The 17,334-nt window shown below is 43.3% G+C and overlaps 1 protein-coding gene across 1 annotated transcript in view; it reads left to right on the top strand.

The window, feature by feature from the left end:
- tdrd12 (tudor domain containing 12) overlaps positions 1-17,334 on the top strand; it is a 28,642-nt gene that overhangs the window by 7,606 nt on the left and 3,702 nt on the right. The window contains exons 15-30 of the mRNA XM_076732805.1: positions 412-597; positions 4,192-4,345; positions 4,544-4,671; positions 5,380-5,571; positions 5,801-5,929; positions 9,018-9,135; positions 9,287-9,426; positions 9,542-9,771; positions 12,541-12,622; positions 12,881-13,062; positions 13,350-13,557; positions 14,123-14,215; positions 14,415-14,436; positions 14,961-15,096; positions 15,193-15,462; positions 16,743-16,856. Coding sequence (XP_076588920.1) covers positions 412-597; positions 4,192-4,345; positions 4,544-4,671; positions 5,380-5,571; positions 5,801-5,929; positions 9,018-9,135; positions 9,287-9,426; positions 9,542-9,771; positions 12,541-12,622; positions 12,881-13,062; positions 13,350-13,557; positions 14,123-14,215; positions 14,415-14,436; positions 14,961-15,096; positions 15,193-15,462; positions 16,743-16,856 — 2,384 coding nt within the window. The remainder of the gene's footprint in view (positions 1-411; positions 598-4,191; positions 4,346-4,543; positions 4,672-5,379; positions 5,572-5,800; positions 5,930-9,017; positions 9,136-9,286; positions 9,427-9,541; positions 9,772-12,540; positions 12,623-12,880; positions 13,063-13,349; positions 13,558-14,122; positions 14,216-14,414; positions 14,437-14,960; positions 15,097-15,192; positions 15,463-16,742; positions 16,857-17,334) is intronic.

Below are 17,334 nucleotides of genomic sequence, written 5' to 3'. Positions count from 1 at the left end.
CAAACCAACAGGTCAAGAGAATACAAGCAAATAAGTCAACGACATGGTTTGCAAGAATATGTATTTGAATGGTTTGAATATTGAAAAGTCATTTTTGGCCAGTTGTGACAGCCTCTCCAGGTGTCAGAGGTCGCTGTGGATGCACTGGATGGCTTTAAGGAGTGCTGGAGTAATGGTCGCAATAGAGACTAAAGAAGGGACATCTTGAGTGAACTACAGATCCATCAGTTACCATCCCCTGATCAGCAACGACCGACACAAAAGCTGGTGATGAACTGGGACTCGTGCAAAGAAGGCAAAATAGGCAGAGGCTCTGACAGTTTGTGTCAGGGAAGTTGTTGATTCACACTGAATCGTAGCTGCATGTTTGAACTCCACCTGAGTTTCACACAGCAACCGCTCTGTCTCCAGGTGTTGCAGAGAAAACAGTACATCACTCTGTCTCCAGCTGACCGTTACAGCTGGCCAGCTGTGGCTCGAGGATGCAACACCGTCATCATCTCCCAAAATGCTGACCAGCCACTCAGCTACCTCGCCCCACTCCTCACCCATATCCTGCTCAACTCCATCTTCACCCCCCTCTCCTCCAGCACAGGGGTGAGTACATCAACAGCAGGCAGGAGACCATTTATTATATTGGATGAAAGGCTTCATCATCAGATTTTTATATTAAACATTATTACATTCACATTCTAAAACACCCTGTTCACCTTTCGTGAAAACAGTACCTGACCCGCCTTCATGCAGAATCTTCATTCCATTGACTGGACTGTCAGTCATTTACTTATTTCTCTTCTTTTAGTTATTGTTGTTTCAAACAAACATCAAAGGCAAAAAGTTTGCTGCAGTCTTGGAGATCATGTGTCTGAGAAACATGATGTCTGTTTTAGGGTTGCAGGGAGCTGATTGGTCCATTACTGTTGTCCCTCTACATGCTGCCACAGGGTGGCGTTATTACAGAGCACAAAGTATGTTTCTGTTGCAGATGACACACCACAAAACATGATGCAGATGATGCTGCAGCTACAGACTCCATCACTGACTGTCTGTTCATCAATAAAGCAGAAATTCAATGGATGAGAAACAATTTCTTCAAGTTAAATGAAGACAAACTGAAATCCTTCTAGTCTGCCCGGAAACAAAGAGATAAATGCTGTTTGATAATCTGTGTAATGAACTCTCTGCATTAAACTGTGAGCTTTCAGTCTTGGAGTTTTTCTAGATTCAGATCTGAGCTTCAAGTCCCACATTGTCATCAACAAGGTGACCAAAACTAAAGCTAAAGAACGACCTTTTATAAACAAGCAGATGCTGAAAAAAACTGATTCATGCTTTCATTTCAAGCCGACTTGATGACTGTGACGCTCTATTTACTGACCTCCAGAAGAAAACCACTGAGAGACTTCAGCTCATTCAAAACTCTGTAGCTCGACTGTGAACCAGAACCAAGACCAGAGACCACATTAGTCCAGAATGCCATGTAGAGGGTGGGAGATGTTTTGACTACATCCTCCTCTCTGCGAATACACGCAGAGAGTCCAGAGCCTCCTCTGGCCCTCTTGGTAGAGAGCTACAGTTTCTGTTCCAGTTCACCTTGCTATCCATGTGGATACCCAGGTATCTGTACTCCTGCGCAATCTCCACCATCTCACCTCTGATGGAAATTGTAGTAGTAGGAGTCCTGGACCTCCTGAAGTCTACCACCAGCTCCTTTGTTTTGTTGGTGTTGTGCTGCAGACAGGGGCCCGTTGCACAAAACTAGGATAAGGGATTAAGCAGGGATATGTTGGTTATCCTGGCTCAACTTATCCATGATCCGGTTGCACAAAAGCAGGATAGTGGAAAGTGGGATATGTTATGGGATAAGTTACCGTGGAGATTTATTCTGTGGAGCTAGCCTGCTCCAGACCAGGCTAAGTTCCAGGATCTATTTAATCTCATCCCTTATCTCAGTCAGCAGTCATCACAAACGGAAACCAAAAGTTACTCCACTGCCCACTACACATTGTTATCACATTCAACTAGATCCACTGTCATCATTTAAACATGAACACAAAACATAAGCATCATTCATTTCAATTTGAATTAATTTCATTAATTTCAATCATTGTAGATAAATGATGATTTTAGATGATGTTGCAATCATTAGATAGACAGTTTCCCATAGACTATATATAAAATACACATCCAATATAAATATAAATACACATCAAAGAGTAACATGATGTTCCTTTATTGAATAAGGATAAATCAAAGCATCAGATTCTTTCAAAACTGAAGTCACACAGTGACTCTACAAGATAGAAAGCACAGAATCAAAGCATATTATACAACACAAGAATAAATACACATTCAAAGGTCTGTATATAATACACCCCACATGTCTGCATGCTGAAATAAATGCAGGACAAATCCGTACACAACAAATGAACAGACGAATGAATGGATGCAGTATCCTCCCTGCAAGCTTGTGTACACATGGTATACAGCACAAACATAAGAGGCCAAATCAATCTAAATTAAAAAAAAAACAAAACAAAACACATAAATTCCTCTGCCAATGCAGGACATATTTAACTGAAATTCACAGCATGCGTCTCTGCCAATGCAGGACATATTTAACTGACATTTAAAGCATGCATGTTAACTAAAATAATTCAACACATGTTGGTCCCTGACCAGCCGACCACTGCCGTCATCAGTGAAGATGGCAGGATTGTCCCAGTCCATGTGTGATGGCACTCTGGGGGCCCTCTCCTTCCTCAGGCAGGCCACATTGTGGAGGACAGCACAGGCCACAGTGATGTCACATGCCCTCAAAGGGCTGACCCGTAAGTCATGAAGACAATGAAAGCGTGCCTTCAGGAGGCCAAAGGTCATTTCAATCCTGGCCCTCGTCCTGGCATGGGCATGACTGTAGGCCTGCTGTGCTTCCTGGGGGTCTGTGTATGGTGTCAGGAGAAAAGGCTGGCAGGCATACCCCCTGTCCCCCAGCAAGACACCAGAGAATTCACCTGTCCATATGAAATCTCATCATCACAACCTCATGAATAGAGTGACATTCATGACACAGCTATGATGTAAAAACTGGTTATTGTGCATTCTTAAGTATGAGTCAGGGCACTTACCATTCTGCAAGATGTTCTTGTATTTAATCTTGACTTGTCCCAGTCATGTTTATACACACACACACACACACACACACACACACACACATATATATGTGCTAATAAAACAACACACATGAGATAAGATCAACTTTAAATCCCAAAGGGAAATTATCAAGGACTTATACCTTCTGATGGAGTTACAGTTACACAGTTTCACTCACATCTGCAGTCAATTTTACAATTTCAACTGATTCAGAATCAGAGTACAACTACGTTTTCGGGGATGTTAATTAACTATTTGGATTGTAATTGTGATGGTTTCAGCGGAGCAGTGAGTGTGTATTTGTGCGCTGCTTATGTATTCAGGCGGTCTGCAATACTTTGCCACGCTTCCTCTCGTTTTATAACTGTGGCGGTGTTGCCTTTCTTTTTAATTTGGTCCTTCACCTCCTCGTAAGCCTCCATGAGGATTTCTGCCTCCGACGGGGAAAAGTACGCCGCTCTAGTTGCCATGGTGAATCGGTGAATCTGTGATCGACAGCGGGGTCTACTTGAGGAAGCCGCGTGCACATACTTATCCAGGATAGGTTTCACCTGGCTTGATGAATCTGTGTCTGCTCATCCTGGCTTGGTCTTTGTGCAACCGATTAAGCCTGGACACTCATGTTTTGGATTGGTTGAACTCAGCTCAGTCACTTATCCTGGATGTCTTAATCCTACTTTTGTGCAACGGGCCCTATTCGGGCCCGAGCTCTATTTGTATCCTCATTTTGATCTTGCTTTTACTACAAGTGTTAGGTGCCTTTTATTCTCCATCTTAATTTACATTAATTGTGCATTCTAGCAGTGTTTTGATCAGCTTTATCTTATTTTTTACTGTTGTCTAGAGGTTTTTTTATACTTACCTTGGTGCATGTAATTTCTTTGTTGTGAAGCACTTTGAGCTTCATTTCGTGTATGGTGCTATACAAATGAAGATTATTATTATTATTATTATTATTATTATTATTATTATTATTATTATTATTATTAATGATCATTTTTGGATATTTGCTGTCTGTGTTGATGTGTTTGTGTCCAGCCCATAGCAGTGCTGCTGTGTCCAGGCAGAGAGAAGGTCCAGGCAGTGTATGACCTGCTGGAGGAGATGAAGGTCACCCCAGTCCTGCACCCCGTCATCGTGCTGCTGGGTATCGGTAAAGACGAGGCCAAGGCTGTCAGGATCCCTAAAAACTGTGAGTGAAGCACAATCTCAGTTATGTCAGTCCACTAGTCATCATCTAATGACTCCACATTTAGGGATAGAAATAGAAATAGAAATTTATTATAGAAAATCTCCAAATGCATTTATTTATTAATAAATTGGATCATCCCAAACTAAGGTAGTCAAAAACCATGATATCCTAAATGTGCTGTTTTTATTTTTTTACCAGGCCTGTTGTTAGTGTCGACTCCCTTCGTTTTGGCCCGTCTGCTGTCCTGCCGCTGCTTCCTGTTCCTTCGTCTCTACCACCTGGTGTTGGATGAGGCTGACCGACTCTTTACTCTAGCTCCAGACCAGGTGACGACCTGCTCTTAATTCACGCTGAACAGCTTGTGAGCTACTGTAGTTGCTCAAAGCTGCCTGGAAAACATGTGGTCAGCAAGATATTTTCAATAGCCAAGAACAGAACAGCAAAAAGAAACTCCGTTTGTTGTGGAAAACCAGCTTTGGACATCACCAAAGGCACCCAGAGGTTAACAGAGGAGATTAAACCGTAGAGATGCCATGATTAGTTGTTAGGGTTAGTTGTTAGTTGTCAACTATTGAATTGATCGACAAGTATTTTGATAATTGATTAATCGATTTGAATAATTTTTTTAAGAGGAAAAAGCCCATTCCAGCTTCTTAAATGTGAATATTTTCCTGTTTCTTCACTCCTCTATGACAGGAAGCTGTGACCAACAGCTAATCGATTAATTGAGAAAGTAATCAATAATGAAAATAATTCCTAGTTGCAGCCCTATTCACCTGACAAAAAATGTAGTTTTTTTATTTGGCCCTCTTTCTGGATGGAAATAATGTTTACTGGCTACAGCTGACCGTGTCCACCGGCGACAGTTTCATTTCAATGCAATGCCTGCTTGATAATGATAAATGTTTTTCTCCAAACAGGACAACTATCAGCACCTAATAAATTTGTTGGTTATTCCATAAGTATCTTATTCTTTTATTCCCAAGTTTCAACTTTTCTATGCATGTCATTGAACATGAACGTTTTCCTGTCAGATGGCGACCATCTTGCAGCATTTCCTGAAGGTGACCTCCAGAGAGGAGAATGCTTCCTGTCCTCAGCAGCTCATCGCTGTGGCAAAAAGATGGACCAGTCACATACAGGGCTTATTAGCCAAGCACATGCCACACCCCTACATTGTAGTGACTGTTCCTGAGGAAGCTGCGCTCTACGGTAATGTTCAGCAGGTCGGTCTAAAGAATCATCCATCATTATGACTGTATGTTGTTGCCATGTTACACTTACACAAATCTAATCAACAAAATTTAAGATTTGAGATGCAAAAAGTGCAGTTACATAACATTGTCCCTATCTTAGAAAACTGCACATTTTATAATAAAATAATCCAGATTAGCATTTATATGGAAGCCTTGAAAGTCATTTCTTCAATTTAAGGAAATGTTTGTCCTCCCACAGATCATCCTCACAACCCTCGAGAACAGTAAGATCTCAGCACTGTTGGGTGCCTTGGATTTCAACCCTGACGTCTGCCAGAAGACTCTGATTCTGTCCAACTCTGCTCAGGAGGTGGACGATGTGTTCAAGGTGAAAGGACAGTTTCAGTTATAGTGTACATCAGGGGTACTTATTACTCAAAGGTCCTCAGCTGATTTTAGTTAGTTAGCGAATGAAAATTAACCCAAGTGATACCTCCTGTGCAGTGGCGGCTGGTGAATTTTTGTCTTGGGGGCGCTCACTTTATTTACCAAAACCAAAAAGTGGAGTTGGCAACGCCGGACCACGAGAATTAATGTATATTATGTTTAAAATAGACAGTTAAATGCAGGTGAATGTTACCAGTTAGTGAATTTGAATTTATCTCCCCAGTGTTTGATATGTTTGGCTCCAGATAAGATAGAATTGGTCCACACAAACCCTTAAAATCTCCTTTTCCATCATTAAACAAACCAAGAATGTATAAATATATTTTTTACTTCAAAAGTAAAAAGAGAAACAATTCATTTTCACAGCTTCCACGAGTATCAAGTGCTTCTTCTGTCCAGGTAATTGTTTGGAACAACATGTTTATATTTACATACTCAAATAAAAAAAAAAGAAAAAAAAAAACAGCAAATACATACAGATGAAACCAACAAACACTGGGCATTTTGTTTAAAAAAACAATCAGACCATCAGGCTTAAAGCCGAAAGTGCTTGATCACGTTGGTCAGTTCCCTTGGTTTGGAAAAGCAGGCAAGGGAAGCCAAATAAAGCAGCTGCCTCACTGCATCACGTGAGCCGAGACGTCTTCTCAGAGCAGCTCCGTGAAAAAGAGCGCGCACATCTCCTCCCTCTGTCTTCGACTGCTGTCTAATGAAGACGTCCGGCCGTCAGGTCCGAGCTCCCTCACTCTCAGTTTCTTCTCTGAACGGCGGTGTTTTCAGTGACTTCACTGAATTTTCTCTCTTCACTTTCTCCTTTTTCGACTAGCTAATGATCTTGTTTGCTAATTACTCCGACACTCTGCGCTCAACGTCACTCGCTTGGCGGTTTTGATTACAGGCTCGCGGTGAACAAACCGCTCGCTCTCTGCTGCCACCCCATGGCCGGTGGTGTGTATAGCGATCAGAGGGAGGCAGCGGTCTCCTGTCTCATATCTCTTGTATTGAAGAGGAACGAACTGCGCATGTCAAAGTTATAACGGGAGTCAATGGGGAAAGATGAGTCCGCCCCGGGCCGGATATATGTCAGCTGTTAGTAACTGTAGACAACGTAGGACATTTCTAATCTGACTATTTAGGGCAGATTTTACATTTTAGTAACTCACTTCAGACTATATTATTCATTTTGCCTTTTTAAAACATAGAATATACTTGTAAAAGTCATTTTTAGAAACGTTTTGTTAAAGGAAGGGCTGTGTGATTCTACATGATGTGAGACAGAGGGGGCGGCGCCCTAGCGCCTTCTATGGGCCGGCCACCCCTGCTCCTGCGTCTAATAGACGAGCTTTGTGATTCTCAGTGACTATCTGTGGAGCAGGTGACCAATGAAATACACACTCTTTGATTTGTTGCCAGAGGTTGACAAGCTGATCAACAGTCTCTGTCAGAACGGACATGCATTTTCTGAATTCATGTATATTCCCTGGGTTGGATGGGAATGTGGTGGGCTGGATGTGATCCGTGGACCGCCACTTGACATACAGCCGGATCCTGATTTGACTTGGCAGGATAGCCATTCGGTCCAGATGTAGACCGAGGTCTGGATTTTGAAAAGGCATGTTGTACACAAACTGTACATTACAGTGCTTTAAATTTTGAATTAATTTAAATATCAGAGTACCAGAAACGTAAAGCCGTGGACACACAGGTGGTAGAAGTGGTGCAAAGCGTCACGATAGGTCAGTTCTTGTGCGAGCAGTAGTCTCGTTGTGCATACCAGAATCACACGTAGGGCTGATCTTCATAATAAACTCATGAAGTTAGAATACAATTTTTTTTTATATTTTCTCGAATAAGCAGAGCAGTGCTTCTTCTGCAGTGATGAAGTTAAAAGGACCATTGCCTTGTGTGACCATCTGTTGTCAGGGGATTATCTCCTGCCTGTGTGTTTCTGCTGGCTCTCTGTTTACACACACCTGACAAATATGTGGAATGAGTACATACTTATAAACACAACCGCAAATGCCAGTGATACGATTTCTAATTCAATCAGGAGAGACAAGTGAATGAAGTAAAGATAATTGTTTAATATGACAGATGATGTGACATCTGCGGCCCTCCTCCACCATGCCTTCGGTGCCTGCTGCCCCTTATCTCGGGCCTTTCTGTGTGGAGTTTGCATATATTCTCCCCGTGTTCACCTGGAGGATCCTCCATAAAATGAACCCCCCCCCCCTCTAAAAACATGCATGAAGATGGTGACAACAAAGAAAACTGGGTCCCCGGTGACGACAAAGAAAAAACTGAGTCCCCGGGCAGCCCACCGCGGAGGAAGGACTACCATGGGTCAAAAGCGGAGGAAAAATTTCACCAATGCATGGCGTGTGTAGCATGGTCTATGTAATGTGTGACAAATAAAGGGGATTGTCCCTCTGATTTCCTCTTCTTATGTGAGTGTGCTGGGAAATGGACCAACGTTTCAGTTTGCATCAACATGGACAACTGATAAATATGGCAGCTGGGAGTATGGAGAGCGGTTGCTGGAGATTGATTTCAGATACTGAACGTGATGTTCTTGCTCACCAGTTAATACCAAAACAGCAGTCAGTTCTTCTCTCTGAATGGACGGAGCAAATCACATCACGGTAGATACGGAAAGCTACCAGAAATTCGCCAGTGATAGTCCCACAGCCTGGTGAACTACGCTGGCGTTTCCATGCTGGTGATCTTCTCATTACAGAATGATGAGGAACAACTAACCAAAAAGGTCATATGAACGCTTGACATTCACGACGATTTGCACTGAAATGACAGAAGCATGAACGAGTGCATAACGGAACAATGAAAGAACTAAGGCAGAGAGAGCATCACATTTAAAACCATGGTGTCTCATTAGCAAAGGCCTTTACCATCAGCATGCTCCATCCACATGCATAATCTGCAGATGAAGTGCAGTGATGACAGCTGACAGTGGAGACAAGAACCAGAGGGGATTTTTCTTGAAATTTACCGTTGTCTTTTGTAATATTCAGGCTGTGAGCAGCCAGTCGGGATTCTGCCTCAGGACCCACGAGGGGTTAACCCACCAGTTTGACTTGGTCATCCAGCAGTGGAAGAAAGGCTTCGGGCCCAGGACTCAAGTTATTCTGGGTAAACTGAGGATATTTCTGGGAACTGCGAACATAGAGAACATTATCATTGACAGTAAAGATATTTACAGCCATTCACTAAATTTCCTTCGTGAACATAAACACTGCTGTCACCTCTCTCATTTCAGTCACATTTGACCTTTGATCTCTAGTGACCACCAATGAGTGTCTGAAGTGTCTGGGAATCAGAGATGCCACTTGCGTTGTCCACTATGGCTTCCCAGCTTCACCCAAAGTATTTGGCAGCCGACTCTTCTGCATGGTTGAGAACTTCAGAAACCTCTCAGAAGGAGTAAGAACAAATGGGCGGGATGAATTTGGTGGATAAAATCTTCTGTTCCTGCGTAAATGATCAGTGCATTGTTTCTTGCTAAAAAGTTCCCAGAGTGATTTCTGTGATTTCTAAGGTTCCCTCCCAGGATCAAAGAGAGAGCTGCCCTCATCTCACCAGGTCGGTGCTGCTGATCTCTGAGAGGAACGCCGGTCATGTGGTTGGGGTTCTGCGTTACCTGGTACGGACCAGTGCCCTGCTGCCCCCTGAGCTGCTGTCCTTTGCCCAGCGTGTCCACGTGGCCCGGGAGAACCAAAAGACCAACAGGCCTCTCTGCAGCTACCTGAAGAGCTTTGGAGTTTGCAGGTCAGCTTGTCTGTTCTTTCCAATAACGATAGACTGCTCTTTGGTTAATATTTGAATATTTCTGTTGATAATTGATGCGGTTATTCGGAATATCTATTCAACTGATTAATTAGATGAATACATATTCAGAATTGTCTCATATCTTGAAATGTTTTTGATCGAGTCAGAGATGTAAAAGCCAAGAATATAGAAAATATCAAGTTGCATAATACTTTCATTCATCTAGCTCCCCCACGACAAGATGGCATCTCAGCTCTGCAAGCAGTAAGAGTTTGTTCAGGTGTCCATGTAGAAACTGAATAATCAATAGCTCATCATTTTCCCAGCCCAGCCACCTCACTGTCTGAAGACAGGCCGTGAAAAGCGCATTTTATCTGACTGCAGTGCATCAAACAAAGCACTGCTCGGCTTTCCAAATGAGAAAAATGTCAAAGTCGACTGGATGGATTTTGTTTTGGGGGACTTGTCCTGAGTCAGTCTTTTCCAGTCAGCACATTTTACACTGGAGGGCGTACAGGATCGGGGACTATGTGACGCTGCTGCTGTCTCCAGATTGATTTGAAGAAAGGGTCCTTTCTAATGATTTGGGATCCTTCCACAAGCAGTGAAATGGTAAGGAAAAACATTTTGATCGTTTGTCTTTTTAGACCAGAGTCTTTTATTTGATTTCAAGCACGGATGGTCTTCTTCAGGTGAAGGTGAAGCAGTGAACACCTGTATTTATGTGTGATGACATCATCGTCCTGCTCTCATATACACCAGGACAGTGTTCCCATCCTGTATCTCTGGAGTGTCATCACAAAACATTACATTCAGATTAGACTGTATGAACAATAAGTTAAGACTTTTTAATCGCATTCTTTGCTCGTTTCCTCCGATAATCATCTGCATCATGAGCTCTGAGATGTCAGAGCGTCAGAATAAAGACAAAATGTTCCCAGTTTTTAAACTTGGATCACTGTAGTAGAGATGTCTGCAGTTCCAGTTCTCCTCACAGACAGCACGCAGCGGTGAGCCCCCACATCCAGCCAGGAAGATGACGTCTCGTCTCACATAACTCCTTTAGGCTAATGAAGAGATAATGCTGTGACGTCGTCATACAGATTCCCCCTCAGGGATCAATAAAGTGTTCTGATTCAATGCCTATGAAATACAGGCATGTCCACTTCTTCCCTTTGACCTGAGGATGACCATCATCAGCCATGTCCACGTGAAGTAAAAGTAGTTTGTCTTTTTTCTCTGCTTGTCCCTCTGTCTGTCTTCATCTTGGTGCATGCCTCCATGTTGGTGGGTGTCCTCATGTGGGTGGGTGGTGTCTTCCTCTGGTTGGGTGGTGTCTTCCTGTGGATGGGTGGTGTCTTCCTGTGGATGGGTGGTGTCTTCCTGTGGGTGGGTGGTGTCTTCCAGTGGATGGGTGGTGTCTTCCTGTGGGTGGGTGGTGTCTTCCAGTGGATGGGTGGTGTCTTCCTCTGGATGGGTGGTGTCTTCCTCTGGGTGGGTGGTGTCTTCCTTTGGTGGATGAATCACATGAATTTTCCTTGTATTTAAACTTGTATTCGTTGTGACTCTTCCACTATATTAATGTCCTTTAGAAGTAAGTTTGACTGACATGATCGCTGTGATCATCACACTCCTTCATGCTTCTCCTTCACCTGACACCAGGTGTATCTTCCTGGTGTTCCAGGTGTTCCTGGTTGACCCTGATCAAACATTACAGTGATGTCGGTAACAGTCCGTCTGGCGTGTTTTACAGATGGTCTGAGTGACCTGATGGAGCTGATGAGGTGATCCTGGACCTCCAGACTCTTCTCACAGGAAGAGGAAGTCATTGCTAGACAGGTGTTGTATTTCCGTCTGAAGACGACCCTGCGGCGTCATGAGGTCATAAGGTATCTCCAGGAAGTCCACTGTGACCTGAGAGCTTCATCACCTGCTGACACAAACCCTTTACCCTGACGGAGGACATGAGGACAGCTCTGCCATTGCTTAGCTGTACATTGGACATCCCTGTGTCCCTTCACTGAATAAAGTTTGTTACTTGTTCAGGAGGTTTTGGTCATTTCAGGTTCATGTGATGGAGACACATCAGCAGCAGTTTTTACCTGAGGAGGTCATTGGGGATACCTGGAATTGTTACTGATGTCGTTCATGATTTCAGAGTCGTTTTTGGTTTCGAGGTGGAGAAACAAAGCTAAACGCAGAGATTTCCAGGTTGCAAAATAAAAATGCTGACAGAGCGGATGCAGGAGTCGTTGGGCGGTGCCTGCTCAGGTTTGTGGGAGCTGACCTATCAGAGCAGTAGCAGCAGTGTGAGGGAAAACTGAAAATGGAACATATAAGACCTTTAATCGGTAAAAGACAAAACTGATTTTGCTTTGTGTTGTCACACAATCAACACACCGGAAGACTGGAGGTTTGTAACCACTTCAGAAACGATTGACTGATTGACATAAAGTCAGTGGCTTATGATTTTAAGTCTTCAGTCAGAAATGGCAAACATCAAGTGGCTGTGGTTTGTCAAGTCGTCATATTAAGGAGAAATCTGTGCTTTAATTTGTTTTTTGCTGATATTTTAGAGCTGAAACAAGTGATCAGTTGAAAAATGATTGAGAAAATGAAGAAAATCTGTATGTGCAGGCTCCACAGTCTCTAACCCCGACAGGACGAGACGTCTTGTGGTGACTGCCACAGGTCCAGGTCTGATTCATTTGGCTGTAAATTAAAGAGAAAATGTCCTCATTATTTGACGCTGTCTGTTTTGTCTTACAGAGACAGCAGTGTGTGTCCCAACCGCCACAGAGTCACTTCCCACCTGGATCAGTCTGAACTCCCTGCCACGGGCATCATAGACGTGAGGACGTTGACATCATCGTCTCTGCTTTAGTCCAGCAGTAAACTGCTGATTCTGAATCCGACTCAGACCGTCTTTGTTAACAGACATTAAATTAGGGATTAATTAGTGCTGATACATAACCTCGAGAAATACACGCAACTCACTTTTTACACTCCTTGTGTTTCTGAGTTTAAATCTCTTTCTTCGATGTGATCATTTTTATTAGTCAGCCATGAAAGTATTTATTAAAGCTGTGTGGTGTCATCGACGCTCCAGGTTGTCCCTCTCCACGTGAAGGCGGCATCAGTGTTCTACGGTCGCATTGTCAGGAAGGACGACGGAGGCTTCCAGAACATGGTGTCTGAGATGACTTCTTACTACGCCGACAAGAAACCTGGAGCCAAGGAGGTGCTGGAGGGCGGCCTATATGCTGTGCAGGAGGACGAGGTCTTCCACAGGTCTGACATGAAACCTAAATACAACTTGAGGGGCTGATTGCACTGCACCAGAGACACAGGCCCAAAGTACACGTGGAAGCTCAGAAGTAGATTTGTCATGATATTCTGTTAGTGAAGCAGCACAGTACATGAGGCTGCTGGTCATTGAGCAGATGAGCTGCTTCAGGGTTACTTTAAATCCTCTTGTTTGAGTCATTGATTGATAATGAGATGAAACTCATACTCGTGACATGAACACAGGTTTGTGTGGTGGAGTTTATGTCATGTGACTGCGCTCCCTGTGGCAGGGTGAAGATCCTGTCCGTCCCTGAGAGACGCGGCCGGCTGTTTTTCAGCGTCTTTGTTCAGTTTATTGACGTGGGGAAGGAGGAGGTGGTCAAATCCTATCAGATCCTTCAGCTCCCGGATCGGTTCTGTTCCCTGCCCGGCCAGGCTGTGGAGATCATCGTCTGCCACGTCAAACCGGTCGACGCCGAGACCGACTGGCACCCCAAGGTTTCCACTCACTGTGCTCTCAAATACACAAACGTAGTACCTCCACTCCTGTGTTTGATGTCCTCTGTTCATTTACTTGACAACCTAAATCGATCCCTCTTATTACCGTTGTGTTCCTCCTGCTGAAATGTGATTGGCCAATAACCAGTTTAATAGATGAAAGTCAGCTGCAAATATGTGGCCCTGATAAGCTGTGAGTACTGCAGGTAAAAATACTGCACATCTCTTTCTGGATTTTTGACATTTGTTAAAAAAAATAAGTGAAAAATATCAAGTCGATAAATCTGTTTTAAGGCTTTTCAGAATATTTGTTTGTGTCCACAAGAAACTACAAACTTAAGCACATTCTGACTGAATGAAGCTGGACAATTTTCAGCTTCATTTCAGTTGAAAATGGTTCTTAATTTAAGTGGAACTGGCACAAAACTGTCGGCACTTTACATTTGACTACATGTACAGACACCCAGTTTTAAACCTGCAGGGATTTGTGATTGTGTTTATTCAGTCATGTTTAAAGCAAGCAGTTGTGTGGCCGTTACGTGATTGGACATGTTTTGGCTCTCAGGTCACCAGAACTATCAGCCAGAAGATCAGAGGTCTGCCGCACCGAGCAAGAGCAGTGTTCAGTCTGGGAAACACTGTGTTTGTTGATCCCATGGTGGGTTTGTATCCGTCAGTCAGCGGGTGACTGATGCACAAATAAAGTCACTGAATTAATAACTCAGGCTTGTCAGGTTCTTTTTGCACTTTCAGGTCTGCAGAAGGCCAAAGTAGATCTAGGTCCAGTCTGTGTCATAAGTCTGATTTGGACTGTTTCGGGTGGCAGCAGTAAACTTGTTGTTTCCTGTTTCTTTAAGGTCCGTGTGACTCAGGTGCCAGGTATGTGACACATGATACTCAACAGCAGTCACTGAACAGAAACGTTAAACAAGGTTCACAAACGTGTTTCTGATGCGCAAACAAATATTTGTTTGAAATAAATGAAGCCACAAATAAACAATTTGGAAAAATTTGCATTTTGCATTAAAAACATTTTAGGATGTTGTTAAATTTATTCACAAATTGACGTGACTCTATTCACAAGTGAATTTTTTTCAACAGGCAATAACCTGTAGCCAATCAGATGGCGCTGTGGTTCCAGCCAATCACGTTCGCACGTGACAAACAGTTTAGAAATGCAGCTTCAGTGTAAATTTAACAGCATGCAAATTCTGTTAAAGACATTTATTTGTGGGATCCTGCTGCGTTTATTTAAAAGCAGAAAGCTTTGTGAACCTCATTTGTTAATGTGAACTTGTACATTTATCTACGTCTAGAATGGAAAATGGAGGAGAGTCATTTCCATATGAATCCTGAAGTACATCTGTGCTTTCATTCATGTTAAGACTGGTGTGACTCCACAGGTATGAAAACTGTGATCAATGAATACAACGTGCAGTCTGAGATCCTGAAGACCAAGATGGGGATCAGCAATCCGGAGCATCTGGACCTGCTGAAGGCGCTCTGCCAGGAGAGCAGGGAGGCGGCTCACCTGTCTGGGTGAGGAAACACTCGGCCTTCTCGACCGTAAGCATCCCGTCAGATTCCATCAGCATCCTTCTCTAACACAAATGGATGCCATCGCTCTGTTTGTAGGTCGTCTCCAGAGGCCAGGATCAAAGCCGAGGAGGACGTTCTAGCTGAAGCTTTCAGGCTGGCTGAGGTCAGTCAGGTCACTGACCCTCCTCAGCTCGAGCCATGTGAGCCACTCGGTCCAGTATCGTCAGAGATTCGGGCTGTGGTCTCAGCACCACTAGGAGCTGAACTCGGTCTGGTTCCAGTGTGTGATCTGTTGGCTAGCCAGGCAGCTCCTGGTCAGAGAAACACCCACACTGCTGATCTGAGGTCAGCTGAGCAGATGATGAGGTTTGTGTCTGTGGGTTAGATGGACACGTTCCAGCAGACCTTTAACCTGCAGATGTCTTCTTGATGGAAACTGAATGATGAATCCCTTGTCACAGCTCATTTCAGCCTCATTCATGTTTTAGATAGATGTTCAAAGAGTTTGAGTCTTCACTGCCGTTGGTACAAAGCAGTTACGTTTTGTTATGTAGCTGAAATGTTGATTCATATTCATGTGAAAACCCATTTTTCTCACATGTATTGATTGTCTATCAGCCGGGGAAACGGCAGCGTGCGATGGAATCATTAAACTGGGAACAGTAGCTGTTAGTTGAAAGGAAACCTGAGTTAGCTTAAGTTTTATTTTTATTTTATTATTAATCTCATTGAGTGAATCTCATATCGGCACCACCTTTAGAAAACATCACAAACGAATTTCAATAGTCAAAATGTTCAGAATATCAAAGGACATGAAGTTCCTCTGAGGAGCTGATGTCTCTGGCTTCAGTTTTGTGCTCTAATTGCAGAACTGATCAGAAACTTTATGATTTTCAGCCACAGGAACGAAGATGAAGACAAAAGAGACGTTTTCCACATGAGCTGTCGAGCTTCTGCTGTCAACTGCTGTGAAATTGGTAAAAGGAAAACCAAGTTGTGTCTTAACAGAGTCCAAACTTCAGAATTGTAGAAAGCTGCCGAGAAGCATCACGTCGTCCTGTGAGACGTCTGTTTCTAACTACTGATTTTATATATTGACTTGATGATACTGTGACACTCAGAGGACTTTAAACTTGAGAAGTTTTTATTTTCGTTCCCAAAACTGGATCAAACTCGATCTACAAAAAACAGAAAGCTGCAGATGCTGATAAAATATCATTTATTATCAAATTGAGTAAACAGCCATTTTCAGAGTACGAGTGAAAACAAGACTTTGAGGCTGCGTCCACATTCAGTGTGTGTGTGTGTGTGTGTGTGTGTGTGTGTGTGTGTGTGTGTGTGTGTGTGTGTGTGTGTGTTTGTTTGTGCGTTTGTGCGTGCGCGTGCGTTTTTCAGGTGTGCCTGCAGGTGATGGTCAGGGTCACAGCCAGCAGGTCATCAGCACTAATGACACTGACTCCACAAAAAGGTACCGGATTTCTGTTTGTACATTGTTGAAGAAAGTGAAAGTTTAACCTTTAAAACCTGCAGCTGGTCATCAGACTGTGCAGTGTCAGTTATTTAAAGTCTCTGGAACAAAACCAGCATTTTCATTTGAAGCAGAGATTTGTTGTCAGACTAAACTGTGAACGTGTTTTGTGTTTCAGTTTCCACCCTCAGGTCCACTGGTACCAAACGTCCGACTCTGTGGTGGTGACGGTGAAGCTGATGAACCCGGAGAGTCAGCGCTGTGATTTCTACCCCGACAGAGTCGTTTACAGGTCTGTCAGCACACCGCCAATGACTGCTAGCTGACATCACATCACATCCAGCCTGTAGAGCCAGTGACAAACCCTCCACTTTGGCCAGTTAAAGCACTGGTTTGTGACCAGCACATAGTTCAGGTTCATAGTTTGATATTTAGGTGCAAACACTGGCCACTCAGGTTATTCTGTTTTCTCTTGTTTCTGTGGTCCAAAATGTTAACATTAGTTGAGAAAAACAGTTTTTACTGTTGCTGTTCTCTTTGGCAAAAGCTCCTCAGATACTTTATCCCATGATAAAATGTTTTCAAATCTTTATTTAGTATCACATGATTATTATAATAGAGTTGATTGTCATTATGCCATCTTGGTCAAGAGACATCAACATGTTAACAGCTTACAAGTTTATTGGTGATCGACTTCATAGTAAACACCCTCTGTCTGCAAACTAAGGCGGCGAGCGAACACTTTGCTGCCAGTGCAGCTCGTCAGGAGG

Source organism: Chaetodon auriga, chromosome 6, assembly GCF_051107435.1.
Source record: "Chaetodon auriga isolate fChaAug3 chromosome 6, fChaAug3.hap1, whole genome shotgun sequence".
Classification (NCBI taxonomy): Eukaryota; Metazoa; Chordata; class Actinopteri; order Chaetodontiformes; family Chaetodontidae; genus Chaetodon; species Chaetodon auriga.
Note: the sequence above shows the minus strand (reverse complement) of the source record. Positions and strands in the feature narration are given on the sequence as shown.